Raw genomic sequence first — 15,223 nt, 5'->3', positions numbered from 1 at the left:
AAAATAAGGTCATTTTCAGTTCGGACCAGAGTCCAAAAACAGAAGAAAAAGAGGCTAATAAATCATGCAAAAATATGGTCAAAAGAGAGATATAAAGGAAAGTAGCAAATGGAGGCCACAAACAGTGATGAGCCCTTCAACAATGTTGAATAAGGGCTTAAAATAAGCAACTTTACAGTTTATGACATGCCTCAAAACAGTCTACACGTAGGCCAAAAATACTACATAAGTAATAGGCACACAAGAGGGATAATGAAGCAAGTGCAACAATAAGGCCTCAAACAGTGTGAGGCCCTTAAACAAACATGAAGAATGGCTCAAAATAATCCTAGTTCCAGTTAGGGTCGGAGCTCAAAACAGCAAGAAAGAATGACTTAGATAGGATGCAAAAATGACAAAAATCTTCACACTTACATAATTATAATAATATATTTTCTGAGAAAAAAAAAACAAAAAAACCCGCGTTTTACCGACTTCCAAAATAGGCCCACATACGCTATAATTATCTCGTAGGGTAGGGTAGGTTGAGTTACTTTTGTCTGCTGTCTAGGTTCACCAAGGATCCTCTAGAGTGAAATTTTCCTAAAGTTTCCTAGAGTGTTATATTGTGTGATTGAGATTTACTGGCAAGTCACATCAGAAAAATTGATGTGGCTTGCCAGTAAATCTCAACCACACAATGTTACACTCTAGGAAACTTTAGGAAAAAATCACTCTAGAGGATCCTTGCTCGTCTAGGTTTTCATTGTTGTGTTGTTTCTCTCTGCCGGAAGGTATGGCCTCCGATCTGCGCATCGAAAGGAACGATTCCAAATGGGAGATTAGAGATTCACCGGCGAAGAAGCAAAGGTGCGAGGGTTACACTTCCCCACCATCTCCACCATCACCATCACCATCACCATCACCATCACCGCTTTGTTCATCAGCAGAAGAAGAAAAAGAAGACCCTAGATCAAAAATCGTATTCTATAACTACGACGATGATTCAGATGTGGAAGATGATAGTGATGGAATGCATGAGTTTACTGATAAGGAATTCCAAGAGTATGATAGACAGTTAACCCAAAGTGATGTATGTATATTCCCTCTTTCATTTGTCTCTATTTTCTTCAAAATTCTATTTACAAATTTTTATTTTATATATAAATATATATTTTATATTATTATTGTTGTAATGTAATAGAATTTGTGGGCTTACAATACATATACATATACAGGGCTTTGATGTCATGTACTTCCCACGCTCGTTTGGGTTTGGTGGAACAGAGCCGGTTTTTAACCTGGATGAGATTGCCGACGATCTCAAAACTTTTTCGGAATTAGCGCTCAAGCAATACAATGACAAAGAGGTGTATTTCTTTATTCAATTAAAGTTTTTTTTCATTGTTTTGTTTGTTTGTTTGGTTTGAGAATTAGCCTTTGTTGTTCATAATATATGTCGGAAAATATGTGTGCAGTTTAAGAAGCTGGAGTTTGTGAAGGTTGTGAAGGCAAACGTGGGTTTGTGTGCTGGGTTTAAGTATTATATTACCTTTGATGTTAAGGATGCTGATGCTGTTGATGGTGGTACTATGGAATTTGAAGCTTGCGTTTGGGATGGGATCGGCCATACTGACGTACTAATTAGTAGGCTGAAAATTAGCACTTAGTCAAGGTAAATTAACTACATAGTGTATGCTTAATACCTAAGTATTGATGCTTCTTGGTGTGACAGCTTTCTATGCCTTCTCTATTGGCATTTATTTTTTGATTTTATATGAAGTATTTTTCATGTTGATATCAAGTTTTGTTTGCTTTAGTGGCGTATTATTCCTATGCTTATTTGATGATGTTTAGTAAGTGTACTTATAGAAGCCAGATAACAATTTGCAGCTCACAGGGTTTTGATTTCTTGAAACATTCTTATATCTATACATTCTAATTACTGGTTTTGTTTTCATTTTTTTGAAAATGGGAAATGGAAAATTTATTTGGTATACTGTTTTTGTTTCCAAAAATATTGAATTGATTTCAAAATTTCAAAAATTGTAATAAAAAAAAGGGTGTTTTCATTTGTCTTGAAAATGAGTTTTCATTCTCTCCTCTCTCCTATGAAGCACGGATACGTAAAAAAAGGAGACGTATCCATACTTATCGGATACCAATACTCCTTAGATACTCGCGGATACATATTGAATACTTCTTAGTTAATTTTTTTATTAATTTTGGAGTATCGGATACTTAATTTTGAAGTATCGGATACTCGAAGTCACATATTACTTCTAATGCTTTGTTTAGTTCTTTGATAAGAGGAATATAGTGATAGTTAAAGTAATAGAATTTGTCAAATTGATGTATTCTTATCATAGTTATCAGAATCCCGATCTGGATTCTATGATCCTACGATCTTACGATCCATTTGAATACAATCGATCCGGATTGTGTAAAACATTCCTTATAGGTAGGATCTTTCGATCCTAGTAATGAGATCTTATAGGATCATGAAATCCCGATCCAATCCGATCCTATCCGATCCAATTTACAAGCCTTATTTTGTATTGTATGACATTTTATTGTAAATTTTATGTTTGTTGTCTAAATCCAATTTATGCGGTCAAAATAAATAATGAAAATTAAATAATATTGAATCAAATAGACTAAGAAAAACAAAGTAGGAAACAAACATTTAAATATTGCAGTAATTTAACAAAATTAACTAATCGGAAAAATAAACGTAGCTGTAGCGGAGTCTAAGAAGGGTAAGATGATTGCAACTTTTTTTCAATTTTTGGAGAGATTATTTTTGTGACTCGAATCCGCTCCACCAAGGATGCTAACGACAAACTTTATCATTCGGTTAAGTTGTTCTTTTGAGTTCTTCTATTTTCATATCCAACTTTGTTAAAATATTTTTTCTTCACTTTTTATGCATTATTGTAGATTGTAAAGTATTTTGTTATAGAATTTTTCTTCACTTTCTTTTTTGATGAAATACAAAATTTTTACCATCGAGCTTTCTATTGTATAATATTATATGTACATTTTACACGGAGTATTATATTTTTCACAATATCTTCACTTTTTTTTAATAGAATATAGGCTCATTTTGTGTATACTTTTTGAGAAATATTTATTTAAATTAAATTATTATGTACGGTAGGATCTTACGATCCTCGATCCGATCCTATAAACACTTTCAACGATCCAACGTAGAATCTCGATTTTAACAACCTTGATCCTTATTGTCTCTCTTACTTCTCTCTCACTCTCTCACTCTCTCACATTTCTTGCCTTTGCTCGTTCTTTTTTTAGTGCTGGCATGTAAAGATGATGTTTAATTTTAATTTGCATTTGCTTTTGTTTTTACTTTTGGATGTTTTATGATTGTTTGAAGACTTTTAGCTTGATATGAATCCCTATCTTGTTTTATTAATTTGCTTTAAGTTTTATTTTCATGCATATTACATTATTAAAATTATAAAAAATGATTTTTTTTTTAAAATTTTTACGAACGTATCTCCGTTGTGTCCGTAACCTACTTTTTTAGATTTTGGCGTATCACCGTATCCATATCGCCGTATCATGTATCATGTATCCGTATCCATGCTTCCTAGCCTCTCTCCCCTGCCAACCCCCCCTTATCCACCACTTCTAGGGGCTGGCTATTCTCTCGTTGAGACCCAGGGCCACTGTCCATTCCCCCTTTTGACCTCCAGCCACCTTTCGGCAACCCCCTTGATCTCCAACGGCACTTTTCATTCACCTCTGGCCACCCTCTGCCGGCGGCCTTCACCTTCAGTAACTCATCGAGAATGTGTCTTTGCTTTTGTTTTTATTTGTTTTCAAAGTAATTGTGTACACCTTTCTATGTTTTTTACAAAAAAAAAAAAAAAAAGGTTCCTATTTTATGTTAATAGGAAACAGAAAATTGACAACATTATCAAACGATCTATTTGCCACCAGAATTAGTTCTCTATATGTATTGGCATGGACTGAGCATCATTTGATTGTAGGATGATATAATATGACTTTAGGATCATAAAGGTTATGTTAATTTTAAATATGGTGGGATTTTTTTTGAATTTTATTGATAAAGACAATGGCTTTACTTTTTATCAAAAGCATTATTAATTTATTTATACTAATATTTAAAGGGAGAACAATATTTGGTGTTCCCCACAATTTGAAGTTGTGTAGAATTTTGTTTTCCCCAAATTATCCAAAAAAATCAGTATTTTAAACAATTCCATTTTTATCACACGACTACTTAAAAGTTTAAACTATGAAGCAATTATTAAAACTCTCCCTTATGGTTAGCAATTTATTACCCATAACCAAGGTTGTGAATCTTGTACTGTGCCAGCCTATACTGTTCGAAATGTATTGTTACACTAGAAAAAACAATATAGAAGACCCTTCGATCCAGTGCTGGTTAAGTTATTGGATTGTTTTCAGCTATCTTGGCAATTTTTAGCATAGTCCAGCTGTGCCGTTTTGTACTAGTTCCTTCTGGCGCATACATGCTATATTCATAGTTCTTACAAAGAAGCCCTAAGAATTGAGAAGTGTTGGTGATGCCAGTAGCTATCCATCACCAACGACTGCGAATTTGTATTGTAAGGTCAAGCTGTAACATGCCCCACCATCGTCATCAAAGCTTACATCTGTTCTTTATGTTTGTCTTCTCAATATACTTTAGACACATGTAGATAGATAGATAGAGAATGAATGTCATTTAGGTTTGAAGCTGCTTTAACATCTTAGGAAGAACTGTAGGACCGGGAAAACTAGTGGAAAGTATCAAGACTTGTTTTATTTAAGTGTGTTGTACCGATTAAAATGTGTTAAACAAAAGGTTTAATTTTGTTTCATGTTCATCTCTTGCAGGTGTATGCATGCTCAACAATACGAAAGATTAAAAAAATTATGAGAATTTCTAAAATAATGATTAGAATAAGAATGATTAGATGGTAAAAATGTTACATGTTCTTCAAGCATACAAATTACATTGAAAAAAATGCCACATTTATAAATAAATAAATACGGTTTTTACATGATAAATTTTAGAAGTTATAGTGATAAATCCAAAAATGGTAATCAAGAAAACATAATGGTAGCGATATGCATGGTACCAATAGTAAAAACAATACTACAGTCTACAAGATTCATAGCCTTGGCCTCAATTGATGTTATTGCTATTTTTTTGAAAAATTTTGTGAATTTGCCTCCATTAAATTTAAAACATCCCCTTCTTCTTTGAGTATGCAGAGAGCCACCTTACCATAGAAAGGTAGTTTCTTTATATACATAAAAAAATATTCACAACATAGAGAACATATATTACAGTGAGAGAGTTTTTAGAAGCTTCACTTCTTTAGCTTTCGAAGAGAGAGACAATGGATAACGCATAACGCTAACACAAACGGAAGTGCATTGTTGGATTTTTCAGCTGTTTTGACCTTAGTTGCAGGAATCGTGCAACTAGGTGGCGATTCGCGATTCTTACTCAGAATCGCGATTCCGCAATTCCTAGAAAGAAACGTGTAAGAATCGCGTTTCTGTGGAGAGAGAAACGCGATTCAGTTCAAGATGAGATCGTAAAGGGGAGAGAGAGAGAGAGAGAGAGAGAGAGAGAGAGAGAGAGAGAGAAACCCTAGCCTTCGACCTCGACATGAGAGGAGAAAGAAGAAGGGTTGTTGAGAGAACTTACAGTGGATCAGTGTTGAGATTAGGGGTTTGATTGCCTTCGTCACTCTCTTCTCTCACTATCGATCACAATCGTCTTCGTCTCTGAGGGCTTTGATCATCTTCGTCACTCTCTCGATCGTCTTCGTCTCTCTCTTTTTCGTCTTTGTGCTTCTCTCTCTATCTCTTCGTCTCTGCTTCTCTCCCTTTTCATCTCTGTTCATTGTTCTCTTCGCTCTCTCTCTCTTCATCTCTATGTTTAATTGGTCATATAATTATACATATATATATATATATTATATATCATATATCATATATAATATATATAATAAATATAATTTATCATATATTATATATGTAATAAAATTTATAAATTATAATTTTTACTATATATAATAAAATATTTAATTATTATTTCTTAAAATATCATATATAATAATAATTTTTGTAAATTATTATTTCTTAACTTTTTAACATATAATAAATAAAATACATCATCCAATTATTTAAAAGAAATCTAATTAAACCATATATAATTAAAAAAATTATAAAATAAAATATTTAATTTTTCGTTTTATTTATTGGGCAAATTACATATACCTCCTCAAGGTTTAGCAAAATTACAGATACCCCCTGAGGTTTGAGAAATTACAGATACCCCCTGAAGGTACTATTTGCATAACAAATTAGGGGGCAAATTGTTATGAAAATACAAACCTCAGGGGACAATTTGTTATGAAAATATAAATCTTAGGGGGTATCTGTAATTTTCGAAATCTCAGGGGATATCTGTAATTTAGCTAAATCTCGAGGGAGGTATATGTAATTTGCCCTTATTTATTTTAACATAATTTATTATTCCTTATTTATTATAATTTTTTATTTATAATATATATCAATTAAAAATAAAAAAATAAATTAACAATAATATATTATTTAAAAAATATAATAAATAAATAAAATAATTAATGCATATTAAAATAAAAATATTTATAAAAAAACTTCTAATGTGCATTAATATATATATATACATATTACCGCTCTCCGAGACGCTCCCAACCTAAGAAACTTTTATCGGCTCTCGATTCCTCGCTCCCGCTCCCACCCCCGCCCCCGCTCCCGCCCCCGCTCCCGCTCCCGCTTCGTGCAACTAAGGTTTCGACTCACTGTTGCCATTTCATTGAATGATTGCATACAACATATTCGGTTAGCACTGAAAAGGTTTCGAGCCTTGAACCTTGGAGGGAGCACACCTCAAAGACTCAAGGCCTTGCCACCAGGCCAACCCCTTGGGGTTCACCGATTATGCCTATTGGTTGTGGTGCTAATGGAACTATGTGGTAATTGATCAATTCATTACATTTCTGTGACGGAAAATATGTGTGTAGAATATGAATTGAGTTCGAATATTGTCCACAATTCTAATTTCAAAAACAAAGGCTGATTGGGCTTGATCAATAACTAAAGGGAGATGGGACTTCAATATGTTAGCGAAGATCTTGAAGATACACTTTTAGAGGGTAGGATTAGGGACTATGAAGCACGTGTACTAGTATAGGTACAATATGGGTATGTTGATATGATAAAATTTAAAAAAAGTAAGGTATGGGTACATCTGGGTATGTTCATAAAAAATTAGTTATTTTTAATTTGAAGTAATGCAAAAATTAGTTAAATGGTATAGTTTGTTAAGATCCGACCTACAATTCATCTTTAATGCCAAAAGTAAAGTATAAACCAAAACTAAGTGTTACTATATTTATTAAATAATTTATATGCTATTGCTTAATTTTAAAATCGTGCTAAGCATAAAAAAGTAAGTCCAACGAGACTAACTTTACTTTTGTATAGAAGAAAATACTATTCCAGCTTACACATGGGAATATACTTGGTGTCTAGGGTAAGCCAAAAATTAAGAAGGAAAAATTTGCATACGTGTGTGCGTATCTAGAAGTACCATGAAAAGTACCAGTACCCATTACCGGTACGACATGTTCGTCGAAGTATTCATGCTTCATAGATTAGGGACCCCAAGAACCAAGCAGTGAGAGTAGAGTTCATTTCTTTCAAGATAGCACCAGAATTAAGAAAAATAAAGGAAAGATGTAATAGAGGAAAGCACATCCTTAAATTTACAGGCCAAGCTTTCTTGAAGAACATGACATTATGGTCATTGGGGCCATGAGCTTTCCCATCTTTGAGAGAACAAGGTTTCTCTAATCCCTTCAACAGTAACGGCCTTGTTTTGTTTCTTCTGAGCATCATTTAATTGATCACTATAGTCCAAGTTCATATCTTCTATGCATACCATAGTACCACCTCCCTTATGGCCTAGCAAGTTCTGAAAATAAGTAATGATCTTAGCATTTCCTTGGCATCAGTAATAGACACTCAAGACTTCAGGGTTACTATTAAGACTTTTCTTGACTGCTTCCAATTGAGATCTTACTTCCTCCTGTCCACCTTTTTTGTGATGTCACTATAGTTAGATTGGCACAGCTTCTTCAACTTCAACTTTGCATTTTCAACTTCTGGCATAGACAAAACATGGGAATGCCCCGAACATGATTTCTCCAAACCCTGGCAACAAGATTCAAGAATTCAGGGTGGTCAGCCCAACAATAAAAAAATTTGAAGGGCTTCTTTTGCTTACTAGGGGCAGACAGCACTTTAACCAAGATAGGGCTATGGTCAGATATTCCTGCAGTCAGGAATTCTGCCTCATTTCATGGTCCAAGCCTCATTGATGAGAGGTTTATCAATCTCTCGAAGCACCTGACCATTTGTCTGTGTGAACTGCATACCTCAATATTTAAGATCATCAAACTCAGCACTCACAAATCAGTCATTGCAGTCGTGCATGTACCTGGTCCATTTAACAGAGCCCCACAGACCAGCCATGGCTGCTGGTTGAATAGCCTGGCCATAGCTTCAATGTCCAGTCTGTTTTGGGGAGCGTTATCACAATACATGGCAGAAACTTAGCTGTCCATTTTCTTCTGGCTCTAACATGACAATGAATAGCCTGGTCATTTGTACTAATGCACATTACATTCAGCATATCTTGATTCCATAGGATCCATATCCTTTACGAAGTGGATCATTGTAATTGGACAACATTCCCCAGCTTCCATTCATAGATTCGAAGACCATATCCTTATTAACACTTCTGACTTTATTTCCCAAGAGCCCGAAATAAAGATACATTTTATTCCTTTGAATAATATGATCCTTGATTTCCTTCTAATGTATAGAGAAATTAAGGAAGCCCCCCTTTCATTTTTAGCCTTCCCCACTTTTTATTTTTTTATCTGGATTAGATGGCTTGGGGTCCTGTTATTAGCTTCCTCTATCTCCAGGTTGTCAAAAGTATTTGATGAACTCCACAGCTGTTTGAGTTGCCCCCCATAAAGGATGGTATCACCTGTATGGTACAGATAGGTTGGTCTTGATCAAAGCCTACCTCATGATAATGTTCCCCATTTAACGAATTGCCCATATCCTGCGTAATTTTTGTCCTTGCTCTGACGGTTGCTCTTTATTCTGGGAATTAGGTCATCTTTGCTCACATTTTGGGCATTAGGATCATCATTGGCTGTGAGCACCCATTGGTACACTTTTATCCCTTTCTGTTGCCCAGGTCAAAGTTGATGTTATTACCATTTTTTAAGAAAATTTTGTGAATTTACCCCCATTATTAAATTCAAAACATTCCTTTTCTTGAGATATGCAGAGAGCCACTTCACCATAGAAAGGTAGTTCATGTATATATACATACTAAAATATTCACAGCATAGAGAACTTAGTGAGAGTTTGTAGAAGCTTCACTTCTTCAGCTTTGGAAGAGAAAGACAATGGCTGACGCTGACACAAACACAAACACAAACAGCAGTACATTACTGGATTTTTCGGCTGTTTCGACTCACTGGCCATTTTATTGAATGATTGCATACAACATATTCGGGTAATCTCTTCCAGTTCATGGCAACGTGCTGGCCACTGATTATGCCTAGTGGTTGTGATGCCACTAGGCATAATCAGTGGCCAGGAGCTTTCCATTGAGGCCAGGAGCTTTCCCATCTTTGAGAGAGAATGAGCTAAGTGTGTGAATGGTTAATTCATGTGCTACTATAAGCACGATGATTTTTTGTTGACAATTAATTTATAGTTTTCTAGCACTAATGATACCTTTTTGTCTTTTTTCTTCGGCACATCCATATTATTTTTGGTTTCAAATGGATCAATTTTTTTTTTTTTTTGATAAATGGTTTCAAATGGATCATTGTTCCATGTTAATGCAATGCCCTGCATTGCCTTTTTGATCTTATGCTTCAGATTCTTAACATGTATGCATTTTAATTACACAATGCAACTTCAAATTGTTTTTTGTCTTCCTTCTTTTCGTCTGTTTCAACAATGCTGAGTTTAGTTGAAGCTTTTAATATATTTCTTTTAATTTCATTTCTGGTGGGATACACAGATTATCATTAATTCTATACCTCTTTGGATATGCATCCAAATTGCAAAATTGCAAATGATTACATAAACAGTTTTTTGAGATGTTAAGTGAACAAATTTTATGAGTCCCAGCCTCACAGGACGATTATTTTTATTTTATCTATCCATAGTTGATCACGCAAATAGGGATGTTTTATATTTCTACTAGTGTTGAAAAAGTAGTATTTGAAGTTTTATTGTTCTTGACCGTTTGTCCCATATAGAAAGAAGAAAAGCAGATGACCACTGCATGTTGAGCAATATCCTGAACTGATATTAGCAAACCAAAGGACGAAAGTATTAAAAACAAAAATAAATAAGCTGAGTCATTACGTAATCAGTAGATAAAACTTTAGATCTGAGTAGCTTTAAGTGCAATTAGAAAGAGTTCATTATGAGTATGTTAATTTTCATTTTCATTCTTTCTTGCATGTTTATATGCATGTATGTGTCTATATATATTGTGATGAAGAACTATTGTATACTATAACTTCAATGCAGAACATTTACACAATTTCTCGTGTAACTTGTTTTAATAACATAATGTTTACTTAGTTCTTAAAAATCATTTGTTTGTATTACTTGTTAATAAATATCTCTAGTTGGTGTTCCATTTATACCAACCAGGAATTCAAGTTTATTTGTGGTGTATGTATCTACTAATGTTATGCTACTGTCAGCTTTCCTTCCCATTCTTACTCTTATTGTTATAGGCTGAAGATAAAGCCTTCCCCATTTCTTTTTATTTGGAACAGATGGGCCTGGGGTCTTGTTATTAGCTTCCTACATCTCCAGGTTGTCAAAAGTATATGCTAGACTTCACAGTTGTTTGAATCACCTGGTATCACCTGTATGGTATGGATAGGTTGGTCTTGATCAAAACCTACCTCATGATAATGCTCCCCATTTAACGAATTGGCTACATCCTAGGTTGCGTTTTGATTGCTCCAATGGTTGCTCTTTATTCTTGGAATTAGGTCACCTTTGCCCACATTTTGGGCATTATGATCATCATTGGCTGTGGCCTCCCCTATGGCTTCTGTACTTGCCTCCATTCTACTTTCGGTTTCTTTCCCCAGTCATTCCTGAGTACAGCATAAACCAAAGACTGGTTGAGCACCCATTGGTGCACTTTGACCCCTTCAAAATTCTCATTCCTATTGTCCAGGTGAAAGTTTTCCACCAGTTCCCTACCCACTTCAATCTGAACAGAGATTTTGGCAAAAGTAATTCTCTTTTGTGATTCAGCTAGAATTTGAATAATGCTTGCAATGTGGCTTAACCCTTGCTCATTCCAATATTCGAAGGGGGCGTTGAAGAATTTAGCCCAGTGAGGAAATTTTGTTAGACTTTCCCTTCACAAGTTAAGTCTGTAGTCCCACCACTTCAGGACCATTAGCTTCCCTCCAAAATGCTATGGCTTCCTTTTCAAAACTGAATCGAAAGAAGAAGAAACACTTTTCATTAGACATAACATCTAAGAAGCATGGACACGGACACGTGACACGACACGGATATGATACGGACACGCCGACACGTTAATTTTCAAAAAATGAAGGACACGACACGTGGGAGACATGCATGAAATATGCAATTTTATATATTTATTATATGTTATATATATGAATATATCATTCAAAGATAATAAAAAATATAATATGATACTAATTCCTATAAATTTATATGCTTTTTGTTTTATTATTGTATCTTAAGTTGTTTTGTTTAAACTTATAATTAGTTTCACATGTATCCAATCGATAGACATGTGTGTTTATGCGATTGACATGTGTGTCTTCTAAGTGTCCAAAGAGTGTTCAGGTCTTTAAAAAAATTTAAAAAATAGGACACGTTTTGAAGAGTGTCGGACACGTGTCCTAAGAGTGTCCAAAGAGTGTCGGTGTCCGACACGGACACGACACGGATACGTCACCTTCTTAGAAGTGTCCGTGCTTCTTAGCATAACATGAATCAGTCCATTCTCGCCCCACAGTTTTTGGCAATAGAGTTAACAACAAAAAGATAACTTCTTATTAATAAAGTAACCACTCTTCCCCCATAGTTTTTTGGCAATAGAGTTAACAAAAGCATAACTTCTTATTAACAAAGTAACCCACCAGGCAATCATTCCATCCATCTACCTAGACACATGAGGGTGGAGTAGCCTTATTTTCCCCATCCTCCTTGGGTGCAAAATATTCTAGATTTATCTTAGCCACCCATCCTCTGACATGGTTTCAGAGCTGAAAATATTGAGATGGGTGAGTAAAAGTTGATAAAACTTCAAATGATTAAATTCTGAGAGAGAGAGCACCAATTTGTATGCTAAATGGTGAAAATTGTCTGAATTGTATAATGGGTTACCTATAGGGATATAGTCTAAACAAACGACTGCACTATGTTGTACCATGTGTTGAATAAAATCTAGACTAATAACTTGGAACTTTAGAGTAGGTTGAAGCAATTACTGAACACTAACTCTGTGTTTGGATCATCAATTTAGGTAGGGATTTGGAAAGGAAAAAGAAAATGCGAGGGAAATGGATAAAAAATTTAATTTATATTTTATTCACATTTCCCTTACATTTTCGTTTCCCTTTCCAAATTCTTATGCAAATCTATGATCCAAACACAACATAAGAGTTGAGGTTGCAAGTACTCTCATATTTGTTTTGATCACATAGAAAGCTGAACATCTATAAAAGTGTTTTTTGTAATCAACATTGGCGAATAAGTGGTTGCTTTAGATGCTTCTATTTGAGTACTGATCGTATATTTTGGTTATTCACAGGTGTGGTTGAAGATTTCACGAAGGTAATATGCACATGGTGTCCCAGTGGGCAGTTGGAAGTGTGTTACTGTGAACAAAATGAATCTAATATTAGAATCTTTGTACATGTGGTGGATATTGACAATTATGTTACTTGATTTAGTATATGTCTAGACTGATATTCTAAACTGATATCTAAACTAATATTTGTAGAACAATGACATCGCATGATGCTTTGTTTTATTATTGAAATGTATGACATAACAACTAAGGCAGATTGCATGTCTAAGGTATATTTTAATTTAAACATGTAAAAGAACGTAAGCTGAAAGCATCCTAGACGTTGGAGATGCCCGATATGCATGTTGTTGAATTGGAAAGTGTGCGAGGTGTCTACAGAAATTGTTTTCATGTGATATGGAAGGCTGGTGTCAAACTGATTGATGTCTGTTTACTGTGCCTATGGCTTGTTTGGTGTTTTGTTTTTCACATGAATTTAAAGTGGGGTTTCTGCTTGAATGACATTAACAAAATCACTGAATTCCTCCTTTGTGTATTTTGTTGATATAGTGCATTGATTGAGAATCAGACCCTAGGCTTAGTTGGTGGTAGTGTAACTATTATGTGCATGGTGTTGTCCTATCTTCAATAGTCAACACTACCACCAAGTAGGGCTGGGCATAGAATTATTTGACCCGTGAAAATTGCCCAACTCGAATTGCCCGCACCTAATTGGCGATTTCACATAATTGTTAGGGTTGGATGTGAGTTAAGATTTTTCGGTTTTGCAGGTTGCAGACGGGCCGTGAGTTTTACCTGACGTCATCCACACTCACTTGCCCGCATTTGTATATATTGTTTAGCTTATACATTTTTTGCGAAGTGAATGTGAGTCAATTAACTTATATCGGCCTGTGCTTATGGTCTGTTTCTTTAAGGAAGTAAATTTGATAGAAAGGCTATAATTTATTTGGGATATATCATTTGGAAAATAATGATTTTATTATAAGAATTATGTGATTTTATGATCCAAAACAATACTTAAAAAATAAGGGGAAAAGGCTTGAAAAAAATATTTTAAAAATGTGGAAAAACAAGCTCAAAATAAAATTTTAAAGGAAAAATCTAATTTGCAAACTGTCTACTCATCTGCAAATCTTATATGCATATATTGCAATTTGTACTGTAGGTGATTGCGATTTTAATTTTTCTCAAACTGTAGATGTCTTCTCAAACTGTAGATGTGCAGACGGGTTTAAATAGCAAATTGAACCGTCAAAAATCGATCGGTAAACACTCCTATCACCAAGTAGTTTACTACTTCCTGATCCCCATCTTGCTTTGCCTTGAAGGCCCAAGTTTTGCTTTTGATCCATCAAGATGTCCTCATGAAAAGGAATTTAGTGTTTGGAGCACTTGGAGGCTTACGAGAGGAGTCCTATGGCACAGGTGCTAGAGGGATTCTGGTGAATCTGTTGGAGTTTACATGCCTTGTGGCATATCATCACATTCCACAGCTAATGTCTTGGTGGCCCATCATACTAACTAGGTGATTTTGCGAACCATGTCACTTATTGGTTGTAAATCTTCCCACGTTACGAAAATAACTTTGTTCACTTATTTTTCTAGTATGTGAATAATACATAAAATATGAGTGATCCAAATATATGGATTTCATACTCAAAATATGTAATGACTCCACATAAAATGGTAGGCTTAATTATTCTATATCAATTAAAATGTGTGAACAAAATGGGTATTACAAGTCACCATCTCTTTAGTGAGATACTTGGATATATTTTGTTCGATCCCATACTCCACATAATGGTTGTTTCTATGTCAAATGATGTACAATCATTGGGTAAAACTAATTGAGACTCAGGCATATAGTATACTGGGTAGAAAATAATGAGGAATCATCTTTGGTGATCTGCACATAGTAGTGGGGAAGGCCATTAGTTACAGTAAAGTTAGACGAGAGCTTCTAAACCATATACTTCTCGTGGGTTGCTACTCACTACATTGAGTTGATACTCTTGTGTTTGACAATGATTGTTCCTTAATTAATTGTATTGGCTTGCACAAAATAATTATAGGTGAATGTGAAATTGATTCTAAAAAACATCATTTGAACATGATTGCAAGACAAAATTTATTTAAATTAAACATATTTTTTTTAAAAAAATAAATTTGTTATTGTTTTGTTTACTTGGGTCAAAACCAAATTGGATGTGATCCAGATTCAAACACGTTGTTTTGAGAAAAATCATGTTGTTTGTTACTGTTCTATTGTAG

General features: G+C 34.5%; 1 protein-coding gene across 1 annotated transcript; it reads left to right on the top strand.

The window, feature by feature from the left end:
• Window positions 1–531: 531 nt before the first annotated feature.
• On the top strand, window positions 532–13,330 carry LOC114265690 (uncharacterized). Its single transcript, XM_082893666.1, has 5 exons — window positions 532–550; window positions 739–1,072; window positions 1,218–1,349; window positions 1,458–1,654; window positions 12,950–13,330. The coding sequence occupies exons 2-4, from the start codon at window positions 776–778 to the stop codon at window positions 1,647–1,649; spliced, it is 621 nt and encodes a 206-aa protein (XP_082749792.1). The 5' UTR covers window positions 532–550; window positions 739–775; the 3' UTR covers window positions 1,650–1,654; window positions 12,950–13,330.
• Window positions 13,331–15,223: the final 1,893 nt, after the last annotated feature.

The sequence above is a fragment of the Camellia sinensis genome, chromosome 11 (assembly GCF_055761805.1).
Source record: "Camellia sinensis isolate YWXY chromosome 11, ASM5576180v1, whole genome shotgun sequence".
Taxonomy (NCBI): domain Eukaryota; kingdom Viridiplantae; phylum Streptophyta; class Magnoliopsida; order Ericales; family Theaceae; genus Camellia; species Camellia sinensis.
Note: the sequence above shows the minus strand (reverse complement) of the source record. Positions and strands in the feature narration are given on the sequence as shown.